General features: G+C 43.5%; 1 protein-coding gene across 4 annotated transcripts in view; it reads right to left on the bottom strand.

Annotated features, from left to right (window-relative positions):
- LOC124552613 overlaps nt 1-17,731 on the bottom strand; it is a 102,446-nt gene that overhangs the window by 12,506 nt on the left and 72,209 nt on the right. For all 4 annotated transcript variants that reach the window (XR_006967941.1, XM_047126938.1, XM_047126937.1 and 1 more), the window contains 2 exons: nt 14,959-15,311; nt 10,430-10,630 (listed from right to left, as the gene is read on the bottom strand). Coding sequence is in view for 3 of the 4 variants with exons in the window: in XM_047126938.1 (XP_046982894.1) it covers nt 10,430-10,630; nt 14,959-15,311 (554 nt within the window). In the remaining variant the exon portion in view is untranslated. The remainder of the gene's footprint in view (nt 1-10,429; nt 10,631-14,958; nt 15,312-17,731) is intronic.

Here is a 17,731-nt window from a genome sequence, read left to right as displayed (position 1 = left end):
CTCGTTCACAACAAATGTTCCCTACTGACACATTTGTATCTTAATGCTCATTTCATAGCGGTACACCTGGTATATGGTACAAACAACATAAATCTGCAGCAGAGAGTACTTTCATTTTTCCACTTATTAGGGCTTCTACCAATTTCATTTGCAAAAGCAGCACACGAAGAAGTAATGCTTAAATACACAGTAATCAATCTAATTTTGTGTAATAGTTGAGACCTACCTTCAAGCGTCCACCAGTTCAGGTTTATGAGCATTTCTGTTACATTTCTTCCCAGATCACGCAAACTTGTGACGATATGCGTTGTTGTTATTGTCATTGTCCTTGTCATTGCCTTCAGTCCAAAGACTGGTTTGATGAGCTCTCCATGCTACTCTATCCTGTGCAAGCCTCTTCATTTCCTAGTAACTACTGCAACCTACATTCTTCTGAATTTGCTCCTGTACTCATCTGTTGGGTTCCCTCTACAGTTATACAGAGGGAGAATATGTCCTACCAAACAATCTCTTCCTTTTGCCAAGTTATGTCATAAATTTATTTTCTCTCCAATTCTATTCAGTACCCCCTCATTAGTTACATAATCTATCCATCTAGTCTTCGGCATTCTTCTGTAGCACCACATTTCGAAAGCCTCTATTCTCGTCTCACATGAACTATTTACCATCTGCGTTTCACTTCCATATGAGGCTACACTCCAGGCAGATGCCTGAGAAGAGACTTCCAAACACTTAAATTCATATTCAATGCCAACAAATTTATGTTCTTGAGAAACACCTTTCCTTGCCATTGCCAGTCCACATTTTATATCCTCTATTTCAACTAACCATCGTAAGTTATTTCACTGCCCCAATAGCAAAACATCTACTTCTAGTGTCTCATTTCCTCATTTAATTCCCGACTTAGTTCGACTACATTCCATTTTGCTCATTTTACTTTTGTCAATCTTCATATTACAATCTACTTTTGAGACACTGTCAATTCCGCTTGGCCGATCTTATCTGTACAGGTTCAATATCCATTGACAGTACTACATTGTATGGATCCCACACATTTGAGCAATATTCTACGATGGGTGGCAAGAGTATATTGTAACCAGACTGCTTTGTAGGCTTGTTGCATTTTTCTATTATCTGACTTGTGAATTGAACTCTGTCACTTGTTTCAGCTACAACTGAGCCTACGTGAATATTAGCATTTGAATACATTTCAACCCAGTTATGACTCACTATTACAGTCATAGGATGCTACACTTTCTTTGTTTTCTGAAGAGGACAATTTTAGATTTCTCACATTTGAAGCAAGTTTCCTGTCTTCACACCACTTTGAAATCTTATCAAAAGCTGACTCAATATTTGTTTAGCTTTAACAGGCAATACCTCGTCACAGATAAATGCAAGATGTGCAAAAATTCTGAGGTTACTATTAATATTTCTCCCAGGTCATTCACACACACCGTGAACAGCGAAGGTCCCAACACACTTCCCTGGGGCATGCCTCGAGTTACTTCACCTCTCAATGCCTATCTGTCTTAGATGACATGCTACATCCTCAGTCTTTTCACAAATTTCATCTTATATCTATATGATTGTCCTTTCATTACTATATATTAGCGTGGTAAAGTATCAAATGCTGGTCAGAATATTACTTACCATAAAGAAGACACTTCAGGTTGCAGACAGATACAATTAAAACACACTCAGATATAGCTTTCAGCCACAGCCGTAGTCAGTACACACACACACACACACACACACACACACACACACACACACACACACACACACACACACACACACACGCGCGCGCGCCAACTCCAGCATCTTGGGCCAGAATGCAAGATCTTCGGGCAAGGAGGAGGGGGGGAGGGGGGGGGGGGCAGGCAGGCAGGCAGGCAGGCAGGCAGGCAGGCAGGCAGGCAGGCAAGGGGGAGGGGGTGCAGTGCTCAGGTGGGGAGAGAGACTAACACTATCTGGTGGAGTGTGCAAACAGGTGCAGTGTCACGAGGTTGTGGGGTAGGAGGGAGGTAAAGGGAAAAAAAAAAAAAAAAAAAAAAAAAAAAAAAAAAAAAAAAGAGAGAAAACAAGAAGAAGAGCAGGGAAATACAGGTGGACGCATTCGCAGAGGGCTGCAGATAAACAGGCTGGGAGACGAGAATGGGGAGAAGGTGGTAGTGTGGAAACTGTTGGGTGGAGGGTGTGGGGACTGTTTGTTACCTTTGGTTGAGGCCGGGATAACTACACGAGTGGAGAATGTGTTGGTAGGATAACTCCCATCTGTGCAATTCAGAAAAGCTGGTGGTGGAGGGAAGGAACAAGATGGCTCCTGAGCTGTGGTAAAATTTGCTGTTTTGAAGAACACACCGCAGTGCGTAGTGTAAAGCAGTCGCCTTCCGTTTCTGGTGGTGGCGCCGCTGTGGTGTCTCCCTCTGGTGGGAAAGGGGAAAAGTTGCCTGTTCACGTGCATTTAAGGGGCGCTACGAGCTCGGCAGTCGTTCAGTCTGGCAGTCGGGGCGAGTCTGGTCAGTTGGTCAGCCAGGTCAGTGTGGGGCAGTCAGTGTCTGTCCGTCGTCCGGAGTGCAAGTGTTGGGCCGCTGGTCTGCTCGAGTTAGTCTGGGCAGTGTTCGTTGGCGGTTGGATCGATCAGTTGGTCGGTCGTGCGCTGAGACGCAGGATGACTTGTCCGTCTTGGGCGTTGGTGCGTGTGAGGTTGCCACGTCAGTCCAGTGGGCCGCGCCGTGTAGCGGGACGAGTGGCTTCGCAACCGTCACGGGAGCGGCAGGGGTCGGCCCACGACGTCGGTCTGGCCGGGGCGAGCTGCGATGCCGTGAGACGGGAGATCGGCGCGCCTTCCTGCGTCCGTTGAAGCGGCTGGCAGCGAACGGTTCAGAGAGCGTTTTGTGGGTGCTGCGCCAGGTCTTTGCCAGACATTGCAGTTTATTAGAAGTTAAGTGATTTGAGATATGTTGTTTCATTTCACTTGTTAAATTCTACTTGTTTTCTTGGTCAGTCTTTTGTCCCCAGCTTGTTCGTCTGTCTCTCGTCCGCATTTCTAGGCAGTTAGTGTCTGTCTGTCGGTCGGCCATACGTTACAAGCTGCCTCTGTCATGTTTGTCAGATTTGGTGTTAACAAATTTATAGAATTAAGGAGTAAAGGCTGAATTCCTGAAATACATTATTATCTTGCCTATCATATTGTGAGGTGGTATATGTGTAATGTAGAGCACATTGTTCATTTCATGGGTTTTATTTAAATAGTCATTTTTGTAAAGTTGCCACCCTTACAACGTAAGAGTCCTTTTAAAAACAAATTGCACTTTCGGTGGCATAGTTTGTGTGTTGTGTGAGTTGTCAAAATTTTTAGTTTAAAGTAATCTGGTGTGTTGCAGATTTGTACCAGTGTAGTCTTTCAGAGGTTGTTGTGAGCGGTCGTGACTACGGCCGTGTTGAAGGAGAGCGGCAAGGTTCTCAGCCCGAAGGCTCATACTGTCAATATTGTTGTTTCTGCCTCTAAATAACGTTGTTAAGTTGATATTTTGAGGGCGCTTTTCTGCTTATAAATTTTAAATCTGTTTTTGAAAAGGCTTTTATGAATAAAATTCCCATTTGTTAAATGTAATTTCATTTTCATCAGTTACTCCCTGGCAAATACTTCCACGCTCATCTAGTGTGATTAAATGTGTTAATGTTCTTGGCTAGTAAATAAAGTAAATTCTTTAAGAAAAGATTTTGAAAGTAAATTCACAGTTCAGCTCTGGTAGTGAAGCAGCAATTGAAATCAAGTGTGTCGTGTTCAGCTGCACGTTGTGCCACATGGTGGCCACAGTTTGGCAGTGGCCGTTCATCCTGGTGGTCAGCTGGTCGGTAGTCATACCAATATAAAAAGCTGTGCAGTGACTGCAGCAAAGCTGGTAAATGATGTGGTTGCATTCACAGGTGGCCCGGACCCTGATGGAGTAGGACAAAGCTGTGGCAGGAATGGAATAGGAAGTGCTTGGTGGGTGGATTGGACAGGTTTTGCACCTGAGTCTTCCACAGGGACATTATCCTTGTGGCAAGGGGTTGGGATTGGGAGCAGCGTAGGGATGGACTGGGATGTTGTCAAGGTTGGGTGGGTGACAGAACACCACTTTAGGAGGGGTGGAGAGTATTTCGGGTAGAACGTTCCTCATTTCAGAGCACGGTGACAGGTAATCTAAGCCCTGTCGAAGGGTGCAGTTCACCTATTTCAGTCCAGGGTGATATTGGGTGACGAAAGGGATAGTCGTTTGTAGCTGGTTCTTGGGGGTGGTGGGAGGATTGGGGTTGTGATGGGAAATGGCACAGGGTATCTGTTTGCAGACTACACCTGGGTGATAGTGCCTGTCTGTGAAAGCCTTGGTGAGACCCTCAGCATAATGAGCATGGGAGTTTTGGCACTACAGATATGCATTCCTCAGGTAGTGAGGCTATATGGGAGGAATTTTTTGGAGTGGGAGGGATGACGGCTGTCAAAATACAGGTACTGTTGTTGGTTGGTGGGTTTAATGTGGCCACAGGTGCAGATGGGGTCATCAGAGAGGAGGAGATGAACATCTCAGAAAGTGGCACACTGGGTTGAGGAGGATCACATGAAGTGGATGGGAGAGAAGGTGTTAAGGTTGTGAAGGAGCAAAGATAAGCTGTTTTGGGCCAATCATGAAGATATCACCAATGAACCTGAACTAGACTAGGGGTTTGGTGTTTAGGGAGGCTAGGACGGTCTCCTCTTCTTCTTCTTCTTCTTCAGGTGCCGTCTCCTCTAAGAAGGTTGGCTGTCATCATGGCAATTTCTGATCTTGATTTGGCTGATCTAAGGAGTTCTGACGTTGAACAGTTGTACCAATTTTTTAAATTGTCAATCCAGGATGTCCGTCTTCTACCCCTCGTTCTCTTCCCACAAATTTTTCCTTCTAGTATTATTTGCAATATTTTGTAATTTACTCCCCTAATAACATGGCCTAAATATTGTAGCTTCCTTACTTTAATAGTTTTAATTAATTCTTTTTCCTTTCCCATTCTTCTTAGGACATCTTGATTAGTAATCCTCGACACCCAACTAATTCTAAGTATTCTTCTATATGCCCACATTTCAAAAGCTTCTAAACTGTTCATGTCCTTCTTTTTCAATGTCCACGCTTCCATTCCGTATAATAATTTTGAGAATACATAGCATCTTAGCAACCTCATTTTTGTGTTTAAACAAATGTCTCTCGAACAGAATGCATTTTTCATCTTATTAAAGATACTTCTGGCCTGTCCTATTCTCGATTTAATTTCTTCTGAGCTTTCAATCTCCTCATTTACAATTGTTCCGAGATATTTAAATTTACGTACTTGATCGACTCTTTCCCTATTGATTGTAAGATTTTCTTGTTGGTGTGTTTTAGATATCACCATGAACTTAGTCTTGCTTACGTTAAGAGTCAAGCCAAATTCTTCACTTTTTTCTGCGACTTTGTCAAGAAGTAATTGTAGATCTTTGAGGTTTCCAGCTAGTAGTGCAGTGCCATCAGCAAACCTAACATTGTTAATGTTTAGCCCATTCACTTTAATGCCAGCTATTTCATCTGATAGAGCTGCCTGGATTATGTCTTCTGAATACATATTAAACAATAAGGGTGAGAGAACGCAACCTTGTCTCACACCCCTCTTTATTTCTATATCATTCGATAACTCATTTTCTACCTTCACGGTTGCGGTTTGATTGTAGTAGAGGTTATATATAATGCGGATGTCTTTCTTATCAAGTGTTTTCTTTTCTAACAATTCTATGAGATGATCATGACGAACTTTGTCAAATGCTTTATTATAATCCAGGAAGCACACATATAGTGGCTGGTTAACCTCCATACATCGTTGCGCTAATATGTTAAAAGCAAACAATGCTTCTCTTGTACCGAGGGAACTTCTAAAACCGAATTGTGTTTCACTTATACCTTCTTCTACTTTTTTGTATATTCGTTGGTGTATAACTTTTAGAAATATCTTTAAGGTGTGACTCATTAAGCTTATTGTACGGTGATCATTACAAGTTTTGGCATTAGCCTTTTTGGGTAATGTAACAAAGGTAGATGTCAACCAATCCCTAGGAATAATTCCCGAATTATAAATATCATTAAACAATTGTACAAATATATCTATATGGTCTATTCCTATGAGTTTCAGGATGTCATTTGGTATCTTATCCGGTCCAGGGGCTTTTCCTGTCTTTGATTTGTTGATAACATGTAATATTTCTTCTTTCGATATGCTTGGTCCTCGTTCTCCGATCATGTTATCATAAAATTTTTGATCTTTTCTTGTATCTTCAAATAGTTCTTTGACATATTCTGTCCACCTGTCCAGTTTACCTTTAACATCAGGAATTATTTTGTCATTTTTATCTAACAATAAACTTGTACTTTTCTTTTTATTAAGTCCAGCTAGATCTTTAACTTTTTTGTGTAAGTTGAAACTATCATGTCTTGTTTCATAACTCTCAATTTCAGAGCATTGTTCCTTGTACCATTCTTCTTTTGCTCGCCGTGTTTCTTTTCGTATTTCTGCATGTAATCTTTTATACTCACTTTCATCTCTATTTTTAAGTATTCTTCTTTGTTCCATCAATTGTAATATCTTCTCTGTCATCCACTTCTTTTTCATGTTGTCGTGTTTGGTCGCCATTGTGTTTTTACATGCATTATTTAATGTGTCTTTTATAAGTTCCCATTTGCCATCAATGTCTTCTGTTTGATTATTCTTTATCCTAACTAATTCCTTATTAATCTCTTCAGAAGTCTTTTGTTTAGTCAAGGGGTCTCTTAGAATAGTTGTATTTATATAGTCCTTCTTTTGTTTCTTTTGTATGGCTTTCAGTTTCACATGGAACTTTGCTACTAAAAGGTTATGATCAGAAAATATATCAGCTCCTGGATATGTTTTCACACCATGAATAGAATTTTTGTACCTCTTGTTTATAAGTATGAAATCAATTTGATTTCTGCAAACTTCTTCATTACAGTCTCTTGGTGATTTCCAAGTATAAAGTCTTCGTTTAGGGAGTTTAAAAAATGTGTTTGTAATAGACAGATTGTTTTCCTGGCAAAATTGTGACAGCAAATCTCCTCTTTCATTTCTTGTTCCTAAACCAAAAGGTCCAATAAGATCACCTTCACTTCCTTCACCTATTTTGGCATTAAAATCTCCCATGATGATAATAATGTCTCTGCTTTTTGAGGTTCCTATTGCTTGTGTTAATTCTTCATAAAATTTTCCTATTTCTTCTTGCTCTTTGTCGGCTGTTGGAGCATAGATTTGGATTAAATTAATATTTGTTTGTTTCGTTTGTAAATGTAGACTGATTACTCTATCTGAGATTGGTAAAATGCTTTTGACAGATTTACTAGCATACTCATCTAAAATTATTCCTACCCCATTCCTGTGCTGGCTATCAGAATTTCCCGAGTAATATACTTTCATGTTGTCAATGGTCATTTCTCCTGAGTCAGGCCATCTTGTTTCACTTACACCCAAAATGTTAATTTTTAGGCGTTTCATTTCTTGTATAACATTATTTACTTTGCCTGGTTGGTATAATGATCTTACATTCCAAGTTGCTATTGTTGCATTATTTTTGTATTTACTTGTGGCATTGTTCAAGGCTCGCTCCCCCCCCCCTGGAGATCCGAGTGGGGGAGTTGAAACTCCGGATAATTTGACATTGAACCCTGCCATGATGAGTTTTCCTGGGGATATCCATTGGATCTTTAATGCTGTGGTTTCCCGTTGCCTTCAGCATCCTATGCCGTTGACCACCCTTGGTGATTCTTCCGTCTTTAGGAGTGATTTCTCACTGCAAGGACAAGAGGGTGCCCTTGCTCTACCAGCTCATCCGCCCTCTAGAAGGTCGTTGACTTAGTAGAGGGTTCTCCTTATCCCGGGAGAAACTCGGTCGCCAGAGCCTCGTTAGCGTAGCAGGGGATACCACGTGCCGGAGAGGTTGACATTTGTGTGGGAGAGGCTATTGGTGACGCATCCCACACCTTACCCCCTCTAGATGCCCCTTAAAAAGTTTGGCACAGGAGGGTGCCATGTGGGTGATGTTCTGGGAAAGAGCTAAGGCTTGAACGTCTTCCCAGAAAATGTCCCACGAATCCATTTCCTCCTCGCCCCTACGACATCCCACACACCCACCTTCTACATGCTCCCAAAATCCACAAACCCAACAATCCTGGATGCCCCATTGTGGCTGGTTATTGTGCCCCCAAGCGAATAATTTCAGCACTAATTGACCGACATGTCCGTAATCTAGCCTCCCGCATCAAAGACACCAACCATTTCCTTCACCGACTCTCCACCATCCCCATCCCTTTACTTCCTGGATCCCTACTCGTCACTGTTGATACCACCTCCCTATACACCAACATACCTTACATCCATGGTCTTACCGCTACTGAGCACTACCTTTCCCAACATCGTACAAACTCCAAACCCACTATCTCATTCCTCATACATCTTATTAACTTTATCCTAACCCACAACTATTTCTCATTTGAAGGGAAGGTATATAAACAAATCTGTGGCACAGCCATGGGCACCTGCGTGGCACCTTCCTATGCAAACCTTTTTATGGGCCATCTAGTGGAGACCTTCCTAGCATCCTTATAGACCAAAGCCCTATCTAATTCAGGTTTATTATTGATATCTCCATGACCTGGACCCAGGGCCAAAACACCCTATTTTTGTTCCTTCACAATCTCAACACCTCTCCCATCCACTTCATGTAGTCCGCTATCAACCTAGCATGCTGCGATCGTAGATGCTGACCACTCCTCTCTGATGGCTCCATCTGCACATCTGTCCACATTAAACCCACCACCCACCACAGAACTCGCATTCTGACAGCTGTCATCCCTTCCATACCAAAAAATTCCTCCCATATAGCCTGGCTACCCAGTGACAGCATATTGGTAGTGACAAAAACTACCATGCTCAGTATGTTGAGGGTCTCACCAAGGCTTTCACACAGAGGCACTATCCCCCAGATGTAGTCCGCAAACAGATACCCAGTGTCATTTCCCCTCACAACCCCAATGCTTCCACCACCCCCATGAACCAGCCACAAAGGACTGTCCCCTTCGTCACCCAATATCACCCTGGACTGAAACAGGTGAACTGTGCACGCTTCGACAGGGCTTCGATTACATATTGTCTTCCACTGAAATGAGGGACATCCTACCCAAGATACTTTCCATCCCTCACAAAGTGGTGTTCCATCACCCACCCAATCTCCACAACATCATAGTGCATACCTATGCCACACCCAATCCCAACCCCCTGCCACAAGGGTCGTATCCCTGTGGAAGAATCGGGTGCAAAAACTGCCCAATCCACCCACCGAGCACTTCCTACTCCAGTCCTGTTACAGCTTTATCCTACACCATCAGGGTCCGGGCCACCTGTGAAAGCAGCCGTGTCATTTACCAGCTCTGCTGCAGTCACTGCACAGCTTTTTATGCTGGTATGACTACCGACCAGCTGACCACCAGGATGAACGGCCACTGCCAAACAGTGGCCACCGTGTGGCACAACGTGCAGCTGAACACGACACACTCGATTTCAATTGCTGCTTCATTACCGGAGCCATGTGGATCCTCCCTTCCACCATCAGCTTTTCTGAACTGCGCATATGGGAATTAGCTTTACAACACATTATCCACTCTTTCATGTATCCCAGCCTCAAACTAAGGTAACATACTGTCCCCACACCCTCCACCCAACAGTTTCCACCTTGTCTGTCCTATCATTTCCTCCCCATTCTCGTTTCCCACCCTGTTTATTTGCTCCCCTCTGCCAATGCATCTGCCCCGTCTTTCTACACCACTCTCCTTTTTTGTTCGTATTCTGCCCAACCTCCCTGTCCCACAATCTACTGACACTGCGCCTGTTTACAATCTAGTTCTGACACACTCCACCAGACAGTGTTCGTCTTTCCCCCCACTTGTGCACTGCTATCCCAATCCCCTCCAGATTGCTGCTTGCAACCCACGTGATGTTGCATTCCGGCCCAAGATGCTGGATTTGGCTGTCGTGTGCGGGGGGAGAGGAAAAGAGAGAGTGAGTGTGAGTGAGAGTGTTTACTGATGAAGTATTTGGCCAAAAGCTATATGTTTGTGTCTTTCAATCGTGCTTGTCTGCAACTTGGCATGTCTTCTTTACAGCAAGTAGCAATCTATCTTCTCCTACAATGCTGGTATTCCTACCTGGAGTTTCCATTGTTTGCTTTTCAGAGTATGACACGTACGCAGAAAACATTCCTCGTATCCACCTCTGGTCACCTCAGAGACAGAAATTTTGGGAATATAAACTATAACAGTGCCAAACTTAACAATGTTGATATCTAAAACAGTAATAATGACAAGTGACTTACTGAAATGCGTAAGATACTGTAAGTGGTACACGTGGGAAGAGGCGCTCAATGCACAGCTCCTCCAGAGTGTGTAGCTCACCGAGGGCTCGAAACGCCGCGGTTTCATGACGCTCGGCATCCAACTCGTTTGTCACATTAAAATTGACCAGCCGCAGTTTTTTAAGTGAAGTGTTATACTTTCTCAGCAGCTGCACAGTACACCTGTGGGCAGACCACACAGTTCATTTCTTTATTTCATTTACACACATAAATGTCAAAGATATGGAGACTACAGTATAATACTACCGAGAACTCTGGACTGAGGGACACTATAAAGAAGAAGAAATAGCGAATTCAGAGGATGACAGAGACTAATTTGTGTATCGAGGAAATGACAAAACACTAGGCAAGATACGGGAGAGGCCCTGAAACAGATGAAAAACAGAAAATCTGCAGGATGTGCAGTCAACATACTACTTCTTCAGTATACAGGATTAAAGCTACAACTGGGGCTCTAGAAGACAAGGGTGGTACCTTAGTTATGGAAGCCAGTAGAGGTGATACCACTCTACAAAGAATGGTGACGAAACGTCCGTGAGACCTACAGACGAATAACTCTATGCGATTATCACCTACATTCGACATCACAACAACCTTTCACAAATGGGAAGCAGTACTATAATTCAATTCTTTTATCTTGGCGGCTCGCGCACGCCCGCTCAGATGTGAGAGATTGCTGCATTGCCAGTTGCAAACGACACACGTGCCAAGAGAAGCAGCGCCATAGTATAGTATAGTATAGTACAGTTTGCAAACTTACGTTTAGGGGGGAGCATGCAGTTTATGAAGTAAAGCCACCACGGCTGCATTAACCCTTTCGCTGCTACAGAGACATGCTCCCCGCATTCTGCGCTGTGTGCGATTTTGTCATAATTGCACTGCTCGCCTGTGCAGACACACGGTGTTCCGACTGCTTTGACATACTTGATCATTCGATTTCACAAAAACTATTTGACCCCAAAATTAGAAAAACTGAAAACTTATTATGATTATAATGAAGAGAAAAAGCACTAGAAATTTCAAAAAATTACATTCAAACGAATAAAATTCATGAAGTAAGACACTTCGATATTGTTTTTAAATAAAGAAAATATTAAGCACCAAACAAGGTTTGAACTCAGAACCTTTCGCTATGCAGCCAAACACCTTAACCATTATGCTAACACAGCTCATCATTCAACAGAACTCCTGGAGGACTCTATGAATTACTCACGTTTCGTCGAAGTACAATAGGAAATAAACAATTACTGCTGTTCTTTATTAAGAAAAAGCGCTTTGTGAGAATGATACAAACACCCTTCCTTGCTATCGCCTGAATTAGGAGGCTTATTGCTTGTTTGGTTTAATTAAATAATAGAATATGAAGCAACTGGTATAAAGAATGCTTTTTCCAAACTTTTGTAGAAAAAAAGTCTAGTATCAAGACATTGCTTTTGTTCAATTACTTTATTTATGACTGAACGTTTCTAAAACTGAAGTCACTCGTCCGTGCTCTGCACTGCAGTCGAGCTCTGGCAACGTCGTTCTCTGTTCATTGGCTGACTGTGTTCTGTGACTTCAGATGCGCAGAACGAACCTAAACTCGGCCGCCGTCGTAAATGACGCGCACTGTAGTAGTGGAGGGTACATAAAGATGTCAGGGGATACAGAAAATGGAGCATTCGTCATCTTAATGCAGAAACGAAGCGATTTACCATAAGTCCAAAAGCAGTCCATTGGCTTCTGGACCAAGAGTGGAACCATTTCCAAAATGACTAAGTTTGTAAACTCTCCGCAAGGGTAAGAATGAGATTTTCATTCTGCAGTGTGCACTGATATGAAACTTCCTGGCAGATTAAAACTGTGTGCTGGACCGAGACTCAAACTCGGGAAGGTAGGAGACGAGGTACTGGCAGAAGTAAAGCTGTGAGGACGGGGCGTGAGTTGTGCTTGGGTATCTCAGTTGGTAGAGCACTTGCCCGCGAAAGGCAAAGGTCCCGAGTTCAAGTCTCAGCCTGGCACACAGTTTTAATCTGCCAGGAAGTTTCTCCACAGGGTGTCAGATAGTGCGGTCGTAACAGTAGTCATATGTTGTACGCGATTTGAGATATCAGAATGAGATTTTTGCAAACGATAGCACACAACAAGGCACATACGTCTACATCTACATCCATACTCTGCAAGCCACCTGACCGTGTGTGGCGGAGGGTACCTTGAGTACCTCTATCGGTTCTCCCTTCCATTCCAGTTTCGTATTGTTCGTGGAAAGAAAGATTGTCGGTATGCTTCTGTGTGGGCTCTAATCTCTCTGCTTTTATCCTCTTGGCCTCTTCGCGAGATATACGTAGGAGGGAGCAATATATTGTTTTATGCCTCGGTGAAGGTATGTTCTAGAAACTTCAACAAAAGCCCGTACCGAGCTACTGAGCATCTCTCTTGCAGAGTCTTCCACTGGAGTTTATCTATCATCTCCATAACACTTTTGCGATTACTAAATGATCCAGTAATGAAGTGCATTGTTCTCCGTTGGATCTTCTCTCTCTCTTCTACCAGCCCCATCTGGTACGGATCCCACACTGGTGAGCAATATTCAAGCAGTGGGCGAACAAGTGTACTGTAACCTACTTCCTTTGTTTTCGGATTGCATTCCCTTAGGATTTTTCCAATGAATCCCAGTCTGGCATCTGCTTTACCGACGATCAACTTTATATGATCATTCCATTTTAAATCACTCCTAATGCGTACTCCCATTTAATTTATAGAATTAAATTCTTCCAGTTGCTGACCTGCTATATTATAGCTAAATGATAAAGGATCTTTCTTTCTATGTATTCGCAGCACATTACACTTTTCTACTTTGAGATTCAATTGCCATTCCCTGCACCATGCGTCAATTCGTTGCAGATCCTCCTGCATTTCAGTACAATTTTCCATTGTTACAACCTCTCGATATACCACAGCATCATCTGCAAAAAACCTCAGTGAACTTCCGTAGTTATCCACAAGGTCATTTATGTATATTGTGAATAGCAACGGTCCTACAACACTCCCCTGCGGCACACCTGAAATCACTCTTACTTCGGAAGACTTCACTCCACTGAGAATGACATGCTGTGTTCTGCCATCTAGGAACTCTTCAATCCAATCTCACAATCGGTCTGATAGTCCTTATGCTCTTACTTTGTTTATTAAACAACTGTGGGGAACTGTATCGAACGCCTTGCAGAAGTCAATAAACACAGCATCAACCTGGGAAACCGTGTCTATGGCCCTCCGAGTCTCGTGGACGAATAGCGCGAGCTGGGTTTCACACGATCGTCTTTTTCGAAACCCATGCTGATTCCTACAAAGTAAATTTCTAGTCTCCAGAAAAGTCATTATACTCTAACATAATATGTGTTCCAAAATTCTACAACTGATCGACATTAGAGTTATAGGTCTATAGTTCTGCACATCTGTTTGACGTCCCTTCTTGAAAACGGGGATGACCTGTGCCCTTTTCCAATCCTTTGGAACGCTACGCTCTTCTAGAGACCTACGGTACACCGCTGCAAGAAGGGGGGCAAGTTCCTTCGCGCAAGAAGGGGGGCAAGTTCCTTCGCGTACTCTGTGTAAAATCGAACTGGTATCCCATCAGGTCCAGCGGCCTTTCCTCTTTTGAGCGATTTTAACATCATGTTTCTCCATCCCTCTGTCGTCTATTTCGATATCTACCATTCTGTCATCTGTGCGACAATCTAGATAAGGAATTACAGTGCGGTCTTCCTCTGTGAAACAGCTTTGGAAAAAGACATTTAGTATTTCGGCCTTTAGTCTGTCATCCTCTGTTTCAGTACCATTTTGGTCACAGAGTGTCTGGACATTTTGTTTTGTTCCACCTACCGCTTTGACATAAGGCCAGAATTTCTTAGGATTTTCTGCCAAGTCAGTACATAGAACTTTACTTTCGAATTCAATGAACGACTCTCGCATAGCCCTCCTCACACTACATTTCACTTCACGTAATTTTTGTTTGTCTGCAGGGCTTTGGCTATGTTTGTGTTTGCTTTGAAGTTCCCTTTGCTTCCGCAGCAGTTTTCTAGCTCGATTGTTGTACCACGATGGCTCTTTTCCATCTCTTACGATCTTGCTCGGCACATACTCATCTAATGCTCGTACGAGATTTGAGGTATCAAAATGAGATTTTTGCAAGCAATAGCACACAACAAGGCACATAGGTCGTGGGTTTAATACTCGAAACTCTTATTTGGCGAGATACAGAAGTAACTCTCCCACAGCAGTGAGAGGTCGGCAACTCGGGACGCGTACAGATGTCTGTGACACTGTAGGAAAACTCCAGCACAGAGCACGTACGTGTCTGCAACACTCGGGGGAACGGCTCAGCACGACGCGTATACGTTCCCGCAGCAGTGAAAGGGTTTAAAAGACGTACTTGCTTCAGTATTTCAGTTATTAGAAGAGTTAAGTGAACTAAATACGCTACAAAATTATGCGCCCCTCCACGTGCTCACCTCGTTTCCTGAACTTCCTCCATCATCCAGGGCAGTGTGGCAGAAGTGAGGATGTGCCTCTTCACCTTCAGGAAGTATTCCAAGTCGAACACAGTGTAACAGCTCGAGTCGATGTGTATCTCCTGCAGCTGGGGACAGGAATTGGCCAGGACGCGCAGCTTTACGAATCCCGTAGGGCTGAAGGTCGTGCGCATCCCCAGGCTGTGGAGGTCGGGGCGCAGCCCCAGGCTGGTCACGCTGCTCAGGTGGTGCAGGTTGGACAGCAGTTGCACGTACTGTCCATCCGACAGGAGGCTGCTCCCCAGTGTCAGCTTCTGTATCTTCGGACACTTCTCGAATACGTACTTCATAAGCTGCGGGAAGAAAAAATTGCAGCACATCTGTTGGGAAGCCAGTTCAACTTTCCACAGCAAAAACTACAAGGAAACATTTACTAATGCGTACCACAATTAATTTGTTCTCTCGTTTCTAGTTCGTTCCAGGGGCAGTGTTCAGAATCGTAGCAATGAAAATGGCAAATTTTCTTCATAATCCTAAAGCAATAGTGGAGTTTACTTAATGTAATTGTTAACCCTCAGCTCTCAACCAGGCGGCAGGCCCGACAACGTAAACAATCGATTAGACTCGCACGACGGCCGTCGCCCGACGTGAACTCCAGTTCACTGTAGCTGGTATACTGGGGCTTTCACTGCCTTATATCTTGTACTGAAGAGTTCTGACATCTACCGGCAAGCGATGTAACTACAAGGAAATGCATCTAGCGAATGCACACCACTATTAAGTTGCTGTCACGTTCCCGATTCGTTCCGAGTATTCAGAATCGTAGCAACGAGAATGGCTAGTTTACTTCACAATCCTAAAGCAATAGTGGAGATACTAGACAAAAGTGTGAATGATACGAGTGATTTTAGCAATGACAGCAGTAACAAAACAGTGACAGTTGTCAACTGCTTCATTGTGTACAATTTGGATGTTACTTCCAACCACCAACCCAACTGAGCCGCTAGACATATAGGAGTGGCATTTCTGAAAGCTCTGGTTGGAAATGTACAGAACAAAAATGGAAGAGGGAAAGACGGTCAAAGCAGCCACACTTCATTTGCCCCAACGAAAAGATCGACAGTAAGGGATGTGGGAACGATGTTTTTCACGGCGGCACTTACGTATAAAATATTCTCGGTATATTATAGTTGGTCCAAATGACATTTTAGTCAGCCTGGATGTGGTGTTGCTGTTCACAAAAGTTCCTGTGGAGGACACTTTGAAAATGCTGGCGGATCTTTTTCCTCCTGAAACTATAAAGTTGTTCCGGCACGTGATGACGACCACCTACTTCTTGTATGGTAATAAATTTTATGAAATGACAGACGGTATGGCGATGGGCTCTCCATTGTTTCCATCACTGGCTAACTTTTTTATGGAGAATTTTGAAGAACGTGCACTAAATTCGGATCCCCTCCGTCCATCCTTATTTTATCGTTACGTTGACGATACATTTATGATCTGGCCACACGGCGAAGAAGCTCTCAAAGAATTCATGGAACACGTGAACAGCATCCATTCGAACATCCAGTTCACTGTCGAGATGGAGAAGGAAGGGAGACTGCCTATCTTAGACGTTTTAGTACGACGACAGACGGACGGGCATCTTGGCCACTCTGTATACCGTAAGACGACGCATACCGATTTATACCTGAACGCACAGAGTTTCCATCATCCCGCTCAGAAGAGAGCCGTTTTGAACACGTTGGTATATAGAGCCAAAACTGTTTCTGACGAGGACCACTTAAGGTCCGAGATTAATCACCTGAAGAACGTGTTCCGAAAGAACGGCTATGGTGCACGCGATATAAAGGCAGCGTTCTCCAACCTCACAGGATGAAACACCGATTGTGGTTCTTCCTTTTTGTGGCGCAATTTCCAACAAAATAGGAAGAGTCCTGCGTAGACGTGGTATAAGACCGATTTTTCGTCCTCCTAAGAAAATTAAGGAGATGATGCGCCCTGTTAAGGACATCTCGGCCTCAGGGTCCCTGGAGTTTATAATATACCCTGTGAGCGTGGAAGCAATTATATAGGTCAGACTATTCGTACCGTTTCCGACCGCTGTGCAGAAGACCAATGCCATATTAAAAATAGAGAGCTGGAGAAATCGGAAATTGCGGAGCACAGCCTCACGTACAAACACAAAATATTGTTCGATGAAACTAAAATTCTGTCCCATGCCTCCACGTACTGGGATTCTGTTATTAAGGAGGCTGTTGAAATAAGAATGAGCCAAAACAACTTTAACCGCGATAGCAGATACCATTTGAGCTGTGCGTGGAAACGGGCGCTTGATGCAGAGAAGCAGCAGAGACGTTCCTTCCAAGGTTTACGTTCAAACGGAAGCGGTGGCACCACCGGCGCACACAGTGACACCGTCTGAGACAGCAGCACGTAATCGCTGACCAATCAGAAGCCGTCTTCGGGCTATATAGAGGCTACCATAGCAGCAGTAGAGACAGTCAGCTCCTGACAATGACGATGGAGGTAATCGTCGAAAGCTCGAGATTTTATCTAGAACTGACGCGGCAAGAATATCGAGAATATTTTATAAGTAAGGGATGTGCTGTTTGCAATAACAGGAAGGTAAAATATTGTACAAGAGAAACTGTCCATTACTGCAACACGTGTTCCAGAAAACCAGAAATCCATCTGGATGAATACTTCGAAAAGTACTGCCCACTGAAGAAGTATAGGGCATAAATAATGATGATCATTGGTTTGTGGG

Source organism: Schistocerca americana, chromosome 10 (assembly GCF_021461395.2).
Source record: "Schistocerca americana isolate TAMUIC-IGC-003095 chromosome 10, iqSchAmer2.1, whole genome shotgun sequence".
Classification (NCBI taxonomy): Eukaryota; Metazoa; Arthropoda; class Insecta; order Orthoptera; family Acrididae; genus Schistocerca; species Schistocerca americana.
Note: the sequence above shows the minus strand (reverse complement) of the source record. Positions and strands in the feature narration are given on the sequence as shown.